The 16,394-nt window shown below is 45.4% G+C and overlaps 1 protein-coding gene across 3 annotated transcripts in view; it reads left to right on the top strand.

The window, feature by feature from the left end:
- Positions 1–16,394, top strand: part of KCNIP2 (potassium voltage-gated channel interacting protein 2) — a 140,451-nt gene that overhangs the window by 56,877 nt on the left and 67,180 nt on the right. The window contains exon 1 of one of the 3 annotated variants that reach the window (XM_061634401.1): positions 10,592–11,202. The exons of the other annotated variants lie outside the window; for them this stretch is intronic. Coding sequence (XP_061490385.1) covers positions 11,115–11,202 — 88 coding nt within the window. The 5' untranslated portion in view covers positions 10,592–11,114. Of the gene's footprint in view, positions 1–10,591; positions 11,203–16,394 lie in introns of those variants that run through there. 3 annotated transcript variants of the gene reach the window in all.

Raw genomic sequence — 16,394 nt, 5'->3', positions numbered from 1 at the left:
GTCATCAAGGAGCATGCCACATGCTGCATCTCTGTAGAGACTAGTGTGCAGACATGGCGATCCCCTGCCTTGCCCCATGTCTGGGAGGGCAAGAAAGTTTTAGCAGCTGATTGTAATAGCATCACTCAACGGCATTTTTTTGAGACAGGCAACAAAGTGATACCTGTAGCTGCTTCCAGATTCTTTTTTTCCGCATTAGAAAAATGGCCTGTAATTGAAAAAATACAGTGTTTAGGAATGGTGTTTCATTCACAGTGAGAAAATGATGATTTAGGAATGGGGAGATGGTTGGGAGGCAGGTCCTCCATAAGAGCTCTTAGGAGTCAATACTACCTTACACCATGAGATTTTGGGCAGAATGTATACAACATTTATGTATGAGTGTTTGGCTGCGTACACACCATGCATTTAAAGAACCCCCTCTCCCCCAAAAGAACTTTGAGAATTGTAGGTTACCCCTCATAGAGCTACAATTCCCAGCACCCTTAACAAACTATAGTTCCCCAGATTCCTGGGGTGGGGATATGCTTTAAATGTATGGTGCATATGCAGCCTTTAAAATATTTTAGTAGTCAACCATATTTGCAATACTTCTGGGATTTCCATTTTCTCCTCTGTAAGGATTTCTTGAGGCCTAGGAAAAAGGAGACTGTATCTTTGGGTTGACATAGACATTTGCACCCTACTGGTTTTTTAAAATTACATTTATATCCCATATTTAGTCCAAGAAAAGTAATGGCAGGAAGCAAAAGTGGCTACTCAAAGCATTGACAAAGGATTGGTGCACATGTAAAAACATCTACCCTATGGATGACTCTTCAGTTAGCTTCTCACAGCAGCAGTGGCGGCTGGTGGCTCCAGGTCAGTGGGGTAGTGGAATCTGCTCTGAGTTTTAGCTCCTTGAAAGTTCAGACTAAAACCTGGAGCAGATTCCATTGCCCCACTGACATGGAGCCATCACAGCTCGATGGGGCACAAGCTTATGGTGCCATCTTACCACATATACTGGAGGACTTTCTCAATGCCACATAGAGGCACAAAGAAGATCCTCCACCTTGCATGACAGAGCTACTATGCATGAATGGCTTGTCAATGCATAGAGACATTTGCCACAGGAAGTGATTTAGGACCTATTACATTACATTACATTACAGGAGCAACATGTTAGCTCCCTATGGTTGGATCCCATGCCATTCCAATAATGTCTGGGTGATTGAAATCATGTAGGAGATGATTTCACAATCACAAGGAGAATTTCTCCACAGTTTTCCCCACAACTGCATACCTCCTTGAGAGCTGGCTGGAGTGAAAAGTTCCCATGTGATTTCAGTCTTCATGTTGCAGGCCAGGAGTGGCATGGAACATGGTCCTGGGGAAGGAGGCCCTTGTATTGCCATGAGATCATGTGCACCAGGCTAGAGTTTTTTTCTTGCAGTATTTACTGTTAAGAAGTGTGAACTGCATGGAGAAGGGGAATTACAACAGTAAATAGGATGTTAAAACGGATGTAAAATTTTATTGCAAATGCAGCCTTAGATCCCTTTATAATCAAGAGTAATGATGTGCATAAGACAGAATTGGGAACAGTTTTATGTTTTATCTTTGTAACTAAACAGCAGCTGTATATATGAGTCAGTTGGGAAGCTAAAATGGTCTTGGTGCGAGGCCAATGAAGCTGAACTCCTGTGCATTCTTTCCTGGAAGTAAGCTCCACTGAAGACAGTAGGATCTTCTTCTGAGTAAATATGAATGGGCTTGCTCTGGGAGAGTATAGAATGGGCAGAACAATGATGTGGTGGGCCAATAAGGGATTGGCAATGGTGAGATTAGTGGAATCGTTTCTGTGGGAGGGAGAAAGAGAGGAAAGGGCCGTGGCTCAGTGGTGGCACATCTGCGTTGCATGCAGAAGGTCCCTGGTTCGATTCCTGGCATCTCCAGGTAGTGCTGGGAGAAAGCCTGGTCTGAAATCCTGAGAGTTGCTGCTAGTCAGTGTTGACAGTGCTGAAGTAGGTAGACCAAAGGTCTGACTCAGTATAAGGCAGCTTCCGCTATTCCTGTGTTTGACCTGGCATGCTATAGAGAAAGTTGCCTTAGATACTGAGTCAGACTGTTGGTCTGTTTAGCTCAGTGTTGTCTGCAGGGACTGGCAGCAACTCTCTGGGGTTTAGGAATGGACTCCCTCCCAGCCCTACCTGGAGATGCCGGGGATTGAACCAGGGACCTTCTGCATTCCAAGCGGGTGCATTCCCATAACAGCAGGAGATGCGCATCTCAGCGGAAAGGCAAGATGCCTAATATGGAAATGAGCAGGTGGGGCAAGGATTTCTGCAGCAGTGCTATTTCAGAGCTGAGGGGGAAATTTTCCCCAGTTTGGAAAGCCAGAATTTCAACATTTGGCCATTCTTGTTGCATTAATATGGAGGGGAGAAGACTTGGCAGCCTGTTACAATTATGAGGTTTGAATATGGGTGGGTGTGTACCTGAGATGAATGGCTGCTGGCTTGTCAGTACCCCTGTCTTTCACCGCACTACTAAGCCCTGGCTTTTTCACCTTATTTTAACCCTGTATTTATTTATTTAAAATTTATATGGCACGCCCTTCCTGTATTTCTACTCTCAGGGCTGCTGCCAACAGTAAGCAACTCACATGAACAACAAAGCAACTTATCAAGATGGCAGACAGATACAGCAAAGCAGCAGCAACAAAAGGAGTAGTAATTCAGATTATATTTTAAACAATTAGATCACCCTTTGCCAACCTGAAATGTGTCCAGGATCAGGGTGTAAAAGTCATCAAAGCAGAAGCATTGCTTGTTGGCCTCTCTGGCCAAAATAGTCACCTCAAGGAACAGAATGGAATCTGAGTACTGGGAACGACTGCATGTTTTAGGCTCCCAAGGGAGCATTTCCCTGTTCCCTAATCCCAGCTATGTAAGTTTCAGCAGGAGGAAGTCTGCTGGAGTAAAAGCATCTCAGCCTATCCTACCTCATAGGGTTGCTATGAGGATAAAATATGGCTGGGGTGGGAAGAACCACGTAGGCTGCCGTGAACAGCTTGGACTAAATATGGGATATAAATGGAATTTTAAAAAATCAGTAGGGTGCAAATAAACAGTCAGAGGAGCTACTCTGGCTCCAGCCACATGGCCAGCCTTGTTCTACTGACCTTTGTTCAGTTGTTTGGTTGAGCTTTGGAGATTCCTTCTTGCAACTTGCGAGCTTTGTTCTCTTCCTCAGAAAGCAGCCGCCATACAGCCATAGCCCAGAGTACAACCCAGGCAGGACCTCACCAAGTGGGTGGTTATGCTTCGAGATGCAACCATATCTTCCTGGGCTCAATGTTAAGGATACTAGAAAGTGATGCCTTGATTAAAGTACCATCTTCTTCCACTAGATGTCCTCCTCTTCTAGCACTTGCTAGGTAGCTGAGATGGTTGGGGTCCTTGTGCCAGATAAATTAAAGAGCCCTTAGCCAGTGTGCTGTAGTGGTTAAGGGTGCTGGACTACAACCTGGGAGACCAGGGTTCGAATCCCCATGCAGCCATGAAGCTCACTGGGTGACCTTGGGCCAGTCACTGCCTCTCTGCCTCAGAGGGAGGCAATGGTAAACCCCCTCTGAATACCGCCTACCATGAAAACCCTCTTCATAGGGTTGCCATAAGTCGGAATCTACCTGAAGGCAGTCCATTTCCATTTTCCCCTACACTTTCATGCACCATGAGTTCTAAAAATCACTTTCCTGACTTTTTTGAAAAAGTCTTGGGTTGGTAGCTTGTAAAATACAAAAACATGGAGCAAAAGCGTACCTTTATTTAGACCAGCAAGTGTCACTGCAAATATCCTTTCAAGTAGGCTAGCTCTGGGAACTTCATTTCGGTTGGTGTGCCAAGTTCTCCTTGTGATACAATGAAGGCCCAGCTATGATGAGCATTGCTTTCTTCTGCTTCCACCTGCTGCTGTTCTTGCTGCAAAGGATAACACTGAGCACCAAGATACATAAGACTGCATTCTTAGGCTCTTTGTATTACATAATCTAGAATGACTACCACTCCCTATTTCAAGGTTGGCATCAGCACCTGGCACCCTGGCAGGGACCACCACCAATGCCTGTTCTGGCCCCCTCTTCTTCCTCTTTTCTTTTTTAAAACAATCAGCTGGGTCTCCTTGCCATTTTAATTTCCCACAATGCCCAGAGTGATACTACACCAGGGGCTGCTTAGAGCACTGTTGATGCTTCCTGTTGTCACCAGGTAAGACTACTAGGAGGGAGGGGAGCACTAGAGAGCACTTTGCACTGGGCCCTCTCAAACCTGGAGCTGCCCCTGCCATGGTCCTACATTCACAAGCACTGTGGTCCAATTCACATAGTCTCCTTGTGTTGGGAAAGGGCTCAGTGAAGAACATTAGTTTTGCACGCAGAAGGTCCCACATTCAGTCCCCAGCATCTCTAGGTAGGGCTGGGAATATCCAGTGCCTGAAATCCTGCAGAGCTGCTGCCAGTCAGTGTAGATAGACAGTACTGAGCTAGATGGACCAATGGTATAATCCTATGCTCACCCCATCACCCAGCATCTGGTGTCACTCTGCCTAATGGTAAGGCTGGCCCTGAGGGCTACCTCAGGTAAATAGAGAGAGAGGGAAAGTAATTGTATATAAATTACATATACGATTAACTTAATACATGGAGTACTGAAAGCATCATGAGCAATTGGTCTGTCTACCTCTCTCTTGCATCAGATAGTTGATCAGACATGGCATTCTCCACATGGTGTGTCCACATGTGTGCAGATATGCAAGCAAAAGAGCCAGACACTTGCTCCTGTGTCTCACTGCTTGTAGAATCTATACACTGAGGGTGAAGGCATGACTGTGAACTGGCCCTAAGATAGATTAGAAGAACCCCGCTTCAGCCAAAAGCATGCATTTAAGCAGTAGGAAAATCCACACTTTATAGAATCATGTGACCATGAGCTCATCCAGACGACTGCAAAATGTGTGACACGCCCGCTATGTGTGTTCATTATTTTTCGGTCGTCCAAATGATGTCTCGCGCTGTTACGCATTTTCGCGGGTTAAATCCGCTTCTTGCAATACCGGCAAAAATGCGATTTGCTGTTTAAAATTGGGAATCATCCGCTGTGCCTTCAGGAGGTAGGATGCAATACCGCAGACTTTACAGCTGATGGGTGGTTCTTCGGCGTTTCCCCTTGCCCCTTCTCCTCATTCCAGCCAATCACGTATCTACACTTTTGCGCATGTGTGAGAATAAACCCGGGAAAATTGAACCAATCATCACAATGGTGGGGTGTTGGGGGGGTCTGCAACTACTGCGCAGATGCATTTTATTTTTTGCCAGCCTGCAAACTGGGCAGCCGCTCTGGGTGAGATCTGCAATGCACAGCAAGCGAGAAAGGGGCTGCTGGTCGGTTTCATGTCTGCCTCCAGAAAGGTTTGTCAATTTCATTCTACTTGCTGGGGTTTTTGTTTCAAATCATTTCCTGCCGGAAGGAAAGGGAGAAGGAGAGTGTGTGTGACACGTTTCTTGCTTTTTTGGAGAAATAAGTGCAATTGCCAGCATGTGTATCTTCTTAAATATCCATAAAGGCAAAAAAGCATATATTCCATAAAGGCAGAAAAGCATACATAATTGTAATATCGCAAATACAATCAAGAAAGCAAGCATGTTTCAAATGGGTAGACCTGGTGGCCTGGTCTACCCATTGAAATGCATAGATTTTCTGGACGCCAGGTCTACCCATTGAAATGCTAGCTCTACTCATTGAAACGCATTGGCTGTTGTGATGCCAGGTCTACCCATTGAGACGCATGGGCTTTTCTGCCCCCAGTTCTACCCGTTGAAAGTAATGGGCATTCCCTGCCCTGCATATGAGTGGTTTGCTACAGCGTCCCCGCCGCCCGGAACCATAGAGACTGGAGAACCATAGAGCAAGAAATGTGTCACCCCCCTCCTTCTCCCTTTTCTTCCTGCGGCCAAATGATTTGAAACAAAAACCCCAGCGAGTAGAATGAAATTGACAAAGCTTTCCGGAGGCAGGCATGAAACCGAGGAGCAGCCCCTTTCTTGTTTGTATTTGCAATATTACGCTTAAATGAATGTATGCTTTTCTGCCTTTATGGATATTTAAGGAGATACACACGCTGGCAATTGCACTTATTTCTCCAAAAAAGCAAGAAACGTGTCACACACCCCTCCTTCTCCCTTTCCATCCTGCAGCGAAATGATTTGAAGCAAAATCCCCAGCAAGTAGAATGAAATTGACAAAGCTTTCGGAGGCAGGCTGAAAGCGACCACCCCCCTCCTTCTCCCTTTCCTTCCGCTGCGAGAACTCCTTTACAGCCATATTGTGCTTCGTTGCGAAGGGGGAGAGGAGCATACATCATTTGTTTTGCTGACCAATGGGTTGATAGGGGGAAGTTTTAGAGGCGGAGCTTGGAAAAAGCAAAAAGAATGTAGGGGTCTTACTGCTGCGTGTGCGGGTGCAAAAAAGCATTTCTTTTAATTGGGAAAGAGCGAACTAAAAGGCAAAGTGAGGACTATCAGATGACAAACCGAATATGGAAACTGTGGATTATCCCGCTCTGTTTGGATAAGCCCCATGTGTGTTGGGTCTCCTTAAAAACCTGTCATGTTGTGACTGTGAGTCATGGAGAGCCAGCCATCTGTGGCTACCAGCCATGCAGCGAGCTAAGCACTCCTGTGCTTGGGAAATTAAGAAAGTCGGGAAGAGGGGAAGATGGCAATGCTTAGCATTTGGTTGGCTGCAGATGGCTGGTTCTCTGTGCAGTCAGAGCTGCCACACCGTGAGTTTTTAAGCAAAGCAAGCCTGCATGCAGTTCCACCTTGGTCTTGGTCTGGCCCAGTTGTGAGCGTGACGTGGTGGTCTTGAGGCTGCGCCCTAAGTTGGGGAGGGCCACAAATATAGAGGCATCTGTGTATATGTGTAGCAAGAAGTAGTATATGATTTGAGGGTATTCTTGGACAAAATGGATGCCCCTTTCTCAGACATGCACAACTAGCTACAGAGAAGCTTCCACAGTGCTGAGAGAAGATGACCCTCCCACCAAGGGCCAAATGTCTTTACTTCTGTATTGGTTAACTTTTTTTTTGGTTTGTTTTTAAACTATGTGGTTGGCATGGGGGGATCTGAGCTGGATTGGGGCCATGGCATGTGGGGAAAGGGGGCTTTAGCACTTTGCTCCCCCCAGTCCTGTTCAGAATAGCACCCCCCTGCCCAGGAGTACTAGTCACAACAGGGCAGATTTGGGGGGAACCTTTCGTCCTCCCGATGCTGCTGAACTGCAACTCCCATCATTCCTGGCTATTAGTGATGCTTGTTGGGGCTGATGGCAGTTGTAGCTCAGCAACATCTGGAGGGCCAAAGGTTTCCCCCACATCTGCAACAGGAGAAATAGGAGTGTGAAGCCCCTCCCCTGTGATGGTCACTATCATGAATGGTTTTAAAGATTAGACAAATTCATGGAGGATAAGGCTATCAGTGGCTACTAGCCACGAGGGCTATGTTCTGCCCCCCACTGTTGGAGGCAGTATGTCTTTGAATATCAGAGTGCTGCTGCGCTTGGGTCCTGCTTGTGAACTTCCCATTGGCATCTGGTTGGCCACTGTGAGAACAGGATGCTGGACTAGAGGGGCCTTTGACCTGATCCAGCCAGGCTTTTCTTCTGTTCTTATGTTCACCTGCATGCCACAGTCCCAGTCCCTTTTCTGCACATCCCTCCACCCCAGCTCTTGCCTCAGCTAAAGAAACAAATAATGTCACATCTAGTTTGGCCATAAGTGCCATGTACCACCTACAGGGGTGTCCAAGGCACCTGTCACATTATGCTACTATTCAGCCGTGGCATACACCCAGAAATATGTCATATTAGAGACACTTTATCTTTAGTTCATGAGCCAAGCTGCTTCCATCTTGTCTGTGCAGGCCATCTGGGCTGGTACAGCTAACGTTTTTAGGGTACAGCAGTGGTGGGGAAATGATGACCCTCAAGATTTTGTTGGACTCCAGTCCTCATCAGCCCCAGACAGCATGGCCGATGTCCAGGAATTATGTGATCAACATCTGGAGGGCCATGAGTGTCCCCACCACTGGTGTATAGAGACAGTCAATGCTCTGGAAGCGGGCCTTGGTTATCTACTGCTCTGAACAACATTCTCTTCAGTTCAAGGTTTCCCAGCAGACAGGGAGAAAATCCTAACCTCCAGCTCCTAACCAAATGAGCTGAGCGTATACCAGGTGAGACAATTTGTTCATCTAGTCCAGTATTGTCTACTCTGACTGGCAGTGGCTCTTCTTGTATCTGTCATAGTGCCTTGAGATCCCAGGAATTGAACATAGAACCTTCTGCATGCAAAAGATGGGCGCTACCACTGAGCTATGATCCCTACCATATTTACTTATTTGTTTAAGCTATTTATATACTAGTTATTTATCAAAGTTTCTAAGTGGTGTACATGCAAATTAAAAAACATATTATGGGTAAGATCAATTAAAATTAATCATAAAAACAGAAAACGTCCTTCAAATGCCTACAGAAATAGAAATGTCTGTCAGGTGTCTGAAATTCAATAGGGAGGCAGTGTGTCTAATCTCAGCCAGGAAGGAGTTCCACAGAATTGGGCCCACAATACTGCATGCACAGCTTCTGGTGGACATGAGCCATGCATCTGAGCCATGGGAGACCCCAAACAAATACTCCCCAAAGATCATAGTGATTGGGCAGGGATATAAAGGATTAGGCAGTCCGTAAAATATCCTGGACCCAAGTTGTTAAGGGCCTTTGTTAATTAATACAAGAATCTTGAACTTGGCCCAGTAGCATATGGGCAGCCAGTACAAATGCAGTGTGCATCCAATATGACTGTACCTGAAGTACGTTGGAATTGACTCTAAGTCATGTGGGTATGTAATAATAATTCTTCCCAAATTCTCAGAAAGGTTTACCATAAACTGGATCCATGCCTGGATTTAGCAGGTTCCTATGCATTTATTTGGGGGAATCTATGGTGAGAGAGAGATCTGCTTGTTCTCCCAGGAGATTATGTAATACATTTAACTACAAAGCTGTGCTGTTTTTAATGTAGTTTTAAACTGGTGTTCAGTTTTGTATGGATTGTTTTATTTGTATTTGGGCGAGAGTATTGTAAGCTGCTTCGTGAACAGTTTTCTGTTACAAGGCAGTCTATGAATGTCAAAAGTAAATTTAAAAAAAAACTTGTAGTCTGCCTTCTGCAGCTTTTTAAATTGAGATAGGGAACCTGCAGCCCCATCTGCCCCCATCCAGTATGGTCAGGGATGATGGGAGTTGTAGTCCAGCAACATTCAGAGGGCCACAGATTCCCCACCCCCCTTTCTAAAAGTAGGGCAGTGATTAGCCATCACATAGACCCGATTTGGTGTATGTGCTATTCTTTTGTCTCTCCAACTAAACCTCTCTGCTTTTGAGTAGTTTGTTCTGGCTTATTTAAGAAGCGCATTTACTCATGTAAGTCTCTCATCCCTTCGTTCTAAACTACTTTAGGAAAAGAAAGGGGCTAAACTTGAGTTAAGTAAGAAAGTAAGGCTGCAGTCCAGTTCACACTTACCTGGGCATAAGTCCCATTGAAGCCAAAGGAGCTTACTTCTGAGTAGACATGTATTGGATTGCAGCCTAAGCGTATATACTTTGCTCGTGGATCTATATAAGGCAATGCCGGTGAAAGTCTGGGTTCTAAGTGCCTGTATGAAAGTAGATTAGCCTTCCGTTCTTATGTGTTTCTAAATTATGCTGGGTCTTAACAAGAGAAGTATCCGGGGTTGTCTAGACAACTTACTTGGTTTGTGACACCTGCATCATCTCTCTTGCACACCGTGAAACAGATCCCCATTCAGTTGCCTGTTATCTTGAGAAACTGTTCACACAAACTGTGCCAACATATGATAAAGGATGTCACTGCAAGGCGTCAAAAGCTGTGAGCACAATTATGGGTATGTGGCCAGACTCCCCTCCCATTTTGGGGTGGTGTTCTCCTTCCTTCTTGTTAATTCAGATTCTTTTCAGACATGGAGGCAGTTGGTTTTGTGGTTCACAGCTGCCTCTTCCCATACTTCTTTGTTTTCACCCACCTGCAGCCTTTTCTTGTCCAATCCTGAGAGTTTGAGGAATTATTTTGCACATGCTTCTTTGTTGTAGAGACAGTTGTAGAGCAGTGTGAGCGTCTCTGTGCTATCCATCCTCTGATGCAGCTTTACCCGCTTTGATTGAAAAGGAGCACCCTTGTAGTCTGCAGGAAAGGTATTAGGAGGAGACAGCACCCCATTGGTCAGCAGGACCTGTGGAGTCAGACCATTGCCATGCCAACCAGTGCTGCCTCTGATTTCCTGGGAGTTGTGTTGAGGAGTACTGGGTGTGGCAGAGAAAGATGCCAGGCAAAGTGGGGAACAGACATCTGCTGCCTGCCTACCGCTGCCTGGAAGGGGACACTCCCCCAGGGCAGGGCATTGCTGGCTTTCCCCCTCCATGGAACGGTGTGACTGGTTGGGAGAGCTGCTTAGCACCTGCTTTGCTGTCCACTCTTAGTTGCTTCTCCCAGCAACTTTGCTACACAGAGGAGGGTCTGAGGAGGGACTATCGCCTGCGAATCAGCTGAACAGCTCACGCTTGAGACAGCAGCAAGCAACTCCACCCTCAGCTTGTCCGGCACTACAATCATTCCAAGTTTTCAGAAACCCTGGGAAGTGGCCGGCTTCTCTGGATTTGGATGGGGAACACAGCTCTGGGTGTGTCTCCTTCCTGGCAGTTGCGGCTCTCTCAGTGGCCCAGGCATTGCCTCTGCTACGACCAATCCCGGCTGGATTATCTCAGCATCAACCTCCTCCTCTCACCTAGCCTGCTGTCTATCTGAGATCAAGGGTTCTTCTGGCTTCGCTGGGGTTGCTCTGGCTTGGATGCCTGGGCACTGTCAGAGCCAGGAACAGAAGGGCATTGTTCTCCCCAAGCACTTCTAGTTCCCACTGTGCCCCGAAAGCCTAGGGAGACTGTTTCTCTGTAGGGTGGGTGCCCAGCTAGGTGCTGCCCTGCCATTGTGCATTGGCACTATGACTCACTGCCAGCGACGGTGCAAGAAACAGCTGGGGCGGGCGATCCGTTTCTTCTGCCAGTTTGTCACTGGGACCCTGTCTCAAGGTAGGCTGTTTCCAGGGTTCTGGTGGAGGGGTGGGTTTGGGGACAAAGGTGGTTGGCACGGCAAGTGACAGATAACTAGCAATTGTGTGCATTTGGTGGGGTGGTAGAGTAGAGAAGTAGTAGGAGCAGAGAAGGAAGAAAACAAAATTTGTGTGACCAGGCTAGGATGAAAATTGCCTGATGGTCCTGGGCACTGAAATGACAAGCCTGAGCGATGAGGGAGTTCACACTGGGTTTCAACTGCATGCACACACTTCTGTTGTGATTCACTGCCTAAATCCGGTCCTTGGAATAGGTGACTAGATCTTTCTGCAGCCCCTTGCCTTTCTGGAAGCACCAGGGCTGGCTGGGAACCTTGAAAATGCCATTCATGCATCACACCCTTTTCAGACACTCTTGCTTTCACCATGAGGCATGTCTGATGTGTTGACTCCCATGCCCCATTCCCACCCCACCTTGTAAAAGGCAATAAGTCAGGCCCCCTCACTGAGAGGGTATGTGGCCAGATTACTAGATTACTGCAATGCGCTCTATGTGGGGCTGCCTTTGAAGACGGTTCGGAAACTGCAGCTCGTGCAAAATGCAGTGGCCAGATTGATAACGGGGACCAGGCGGTCCGAACATATAACACCGATTCTGGCCCGCTTGCATTGGCTGCCTATATGTTTCCGGGTCCGGTTCAAGGTGCTGGTTTTAACCTATAAAGCCTTATACGGTGCGGGACCACGATACCTGATGGAACGCCTCTTCCGATATGAACCTACCCGTACGCTACGCTCAGCATCGAAGGCCCTCCTCCGGGTGCCTACTCAGAGGGAGGCTCGGAGGGTGGCGACAAGAAAGAGGGCCTTCTCAGTGGCGGCCCCCGAATTATGGAATAGTCTTCCTGACGAGGTACCCCTGGCGCCGACATTACTATCTTTTTGGTGCCAGGTTAAAACTTTCCTCTTTTCCCAGGCATTTTAGTATGTGTAAAAATGTTTATGTTTTAAATTTAAATTTTAAGCTTTTAAAAAAACCTGTTTTAAATATGTGTTTCATTGTATTTTATTCTGATTGTTGTGAACCGCCCAGGGAGCTTCAGCTATGGGCGGTATATAAATTTAATGAAATGAAATGAAATGAAATGAGAGATGGAAGCTTTGCTCTGCAAACAGAATTATGCCTACCCAACAGAAACTCTGAAAGTTGGGCTGGAGCCCATGACTTCATATTGGAGCTGATCCCCTCTGATTTGTGCACTCAAGCTTCATGCTGCTTCCTCAGGTGGTTAAGCCAGAGCAGATTCTAGCCTATGTGCACACTGGGCTTTTCCAGGCACAGTGTGTGCAGAGCCTTTCTTCAGTGTCTTGTGGGCTGCCCAGGCAGAGTTTGGGGGCAAAGACTGTGCATTTAGAAATGAGCCATAGTTGCAATGTGCATTTAATCCAGGGGTGGGGGAATCTGTGACCCTCCAGATGTTGTTAGACTGCAGCTTCCATCAGCCCCCTGATGAGCATGGCAAATGGTCACAAATGATGAGAACTGTAGTCCAGCAATGTACAAGCTACCCACACCTGTATGTTGCTGTCTTCCCATTCTACCTAAATCTCTAATGGTTCTCTGAAGCCCATCCCTACCATCTTCTCTTTGTCTCTGGGTCCCTACAATTCAGTGGGTCAAGTTTCCTAGTACAGAAGGCCAGACCTCCTTTCAGCCCTCCTGTACTTGGTTGGGCCAAATATATCCAGAATGGGCCTCCTCCAGTGTCCACTATCTATCCCAGCCTGTTTCTGGACAAAAGGCGCATTGTCCTGTAGCATGAAGCTGTCTCTGACATGCCCAAATTCAGATATAACTGTTGTATGCTACTCCCTGATAGGATTCTAGGATTATTTATTTTATTTTTTATTTTATTTGTTTCATTTTTAGACCGCCTATAGCTAGTAGCTCTCTGGGCGGTGTACAAAACAGATTAAAAATACAATATTATAATAAAATCAATCACATATATCAACAACAATATTAAAATAAAGCGTAGACATAAACATTAACATTAAAAACATTAAAAAGCCTGGGAGTACAGCCAGGTCTTAACCTGGCGCCTAAAAGAAAGCACCGTAGGCGCCAGGCGTATCTCTTCAGGTAAGCTGTTCCACAATTCGGGGGCCACTACAGAAAAGGCCCTAGATCTGGTAACAATCCTCCGGGCATCCTGGTGAGATGGTACCCGGAGGAGGGCCTTAGATACTGAACGAAGTGAACGGGTAGGTTCATAGCGGGAGAGGCGTTCCACAAGGTACTGTGGTCCCACACCGTGTAAGGCTTTATAGGTCAAAACCAGCACCTTGAATCTGGCTCGGAAACAAATAGGTAGCCAGTGCAAACGGGCCAGGACAGGTGTTATATGCGCGGACCAATTGGTCCTTGTCAACAGCCTGGCTGCCGCGTTTTGCACCAGCTGAAGTTTCCGAACTGTCTTCAAGGGCAGCCCTACGTAGAGTGCATTACAGTAATCCAGTCTAGAAGTTACCAGGGCGTGAACAACTGAAGCGAGATCGTCGCTGTCCAGATAGGGGCGTAGTTGGGCTACTAAACGAAGATGGTAAAATGCATTCCGAGCCACCGAGGCCACTTGAGCCTCAAGCGACAAGGAAGGGTGAAAAAGGATTGATATTTGAAAAGTTGAGGAGCATCACCTGTCTATCTGCTGTGGTTTGTATGTCCCATTTTACTCTCTACTGATGCTGAATCAAGTGCCAGTCTGACTTTTGCATATTTCACTGTGATAGGCGCATCACAGTGCAGAACAGAAACAGTATCACTTGTTGATGAGTTGAATGTGCACAGAACTTACCTGCCTGGGGGAGATGATGATGATGATAACTCTGGCTTATGACAATTGCTTGAAATTAAACCCATGATCTGGAGAGGGAAGTGGAGATTCTAAATGATGTTGGTGCCTCTGGCTGAAAGTGTGCTTGCTGTGATGTTGATGCTGATCTCAATACTCCTGTGCATTACTAATGGTTATAATACCATTTATTGCTTAAGTGAATAGCCTGGAGGGCAGGTGGAAGCTGTCGCCCTCCAGACTCTGCTGCACTACCATTACCCCATGTGGCTGTGGCTGATGGGAGCTGGAGTCTAACAAATTCTGGAAGGCACCATGTTCTCTGTCATGGGTCTAATATAACTGGGAAAAAAAAACAAAGTGATGGGCATTCAAAAACATGTATGAAAAAGAAAAGGGAGGAGCCCAGAATGCCACAAAATGGGAAAGTCAAAAATAGTATCTTCAAAATATATATATACAAAGACTTAACCTATGTTGGTTCTCATAAGTGTTGCAGTTATTTTGCTTTAATATAAGTAAAAATTTTTCAGAACTAATCAATATCCCCTGATGAAAGCTCTGATTGGGCTGAAACACGTTGGGCATATTCTAATATTGGTTATACAATAAATATCATTTTGAAGATACTATTTTTGACTTTCCCATTTTGTGGCATTCTGGGCTCCTCCCTTTTCTTTCTAATATAACTGGTCTAATGACTGAGAAGATATTTTAATTTGTCCAAGTCCCATACTCTGTCATCAACACCACACACTGACTGACCAGGTAGGATGAGGACACAATTTGTCCTTCTGTCGTACTTTGCCAGTTTTCCATGCTATCTATCTATCTATCTATCTATCTATCTATCTATCTATCTATCTATCTATCTATCTATCTATCTATCTATCTATCTATCTATCTATCTATCTATCTATCTATCTAATCGCTCTTCCTCCCAGTAGGAGCCCAGCATTTGTCAGCAAAGTCCATGTCACATTTTGGCATCAGAGCTCAGGTGCCAACCCTGCACATTCAGAAGCATGCATTTTATCTTCTGTGGCCCTGGCTGTAGTACGCAAGACTCAGAAACCTCCCAGCTCCTATTGGTATGCCATCTATTCCTTGTGATTTGTTTCTTCCAAGTATTTTAAGAGCAGCTTTCACCTCACATTCTAAAATTTCTGGTTCTTCATCATACGGTTCCTCCATGAATGAATCTGTCATCCTTGCATCTCTTTTATAGAGTTCTTCAGTGTATTGCTTCCATCTTCCTTTTAATTCATCTTGGTCAGTTATTGTGTTCCCCTGTTGATTATTCAGCATCCCTACTCTTGGTTTAAATTTCCCTTTCATTTCTCTAATCTTTTGGAACAGGGCTCTTGTTCAACCCTTTTTGTTGTCCTCTTCTATTTCTGTACAGTAACTATTGTAATAGTTCTCTTTGTCCCTACGTACGCTGTATTGTTGCCTTTAGGGTTCTGACTGTGTTTCTATCTCCTTTTGCTTTTGCTTTCCTTCTCTCTTTAACCATTTGAAGAGTTTCTTCAGTCATCCATTGAGGTCTTTCTCTCTTTTTAACTAGAGGTATTGTCTTTTTGCATTCTTCCCTTATAACGTCTCTGACTTCATTCCATAGTTCTTCTGGTGCTCTGTCAACTAAGTTTAAAGCCTCAAACCTGTTCCTTATTTGATCTTTATATTCTTCTGCGATGTTATTTAAATTGTATTTTAGCATTATGATTACTTTGTTCTTCTTCGTTAGCTTTACTCTGATTTTCGATATGACCAGTACATGATCTGTACCGCAGTTTGCTCCTGGTCTTGTTTTCGCAGAAAGTATGGAACTTCTCCATCTTCTGTTTCCAATTATATAATCAATTTGATTCCTATATTGACCATTTGGTGATGTCCACATGTACAGTGGTCTTTTCGGTTGCTCAAAAAATGTGTTGGCAAGAAACAAGTTATTGGCTTCACAGAATTCAATAAGCCTTTCTCCTGCTTCATTTCTGTCTCCTAAGCCCCATTTCCCCACAATTTAGTTCTTCTCTGTTCCCTACTTTTGCATTCCAGTCCCCCGTGATTATCAGCACATCTTGTTTTTGGTGTGTGATCAATTTCTTCCTGTACTTCTGCGTAAAATCTCTCCAATTCTTCTTCTTCTGTGTTTACCATTGGAGCATAGACTTGGATGATGGTTATGTTGATAGGTTTCCCGTTTAATCTCTGATATCACTTGCTCAGACCTTGCGTTGTAGCTCCTAATGCTACATCACTTCTAACTATTAAAAACAGCCCCATTTCTTCTTAATTTCTCATAAAGTATTTTGTAGTTGCCTGATTGAAAATGTCCCATTCCTGTCCATTTTAATTC

This window comes from Rhineura floridana, chromosome 7, assembly GCF_030035675.1.
Source record: "Rhineura floridana isolate rRhiFlo1 chromosome 7, rRhiFlo1.hap2, whole genome shotgun sequence".
Classification (NCBI taxonomy): domain Eukaryota; kingdom Metazoa; phylum Chordata; class Lepidosauria; order Squamata; family Rhineuridae; genus Rhineura; species Rhineura floridana.
This window is presented reverse-complemented; position numbering and strand designations above follow the sequence as displayed.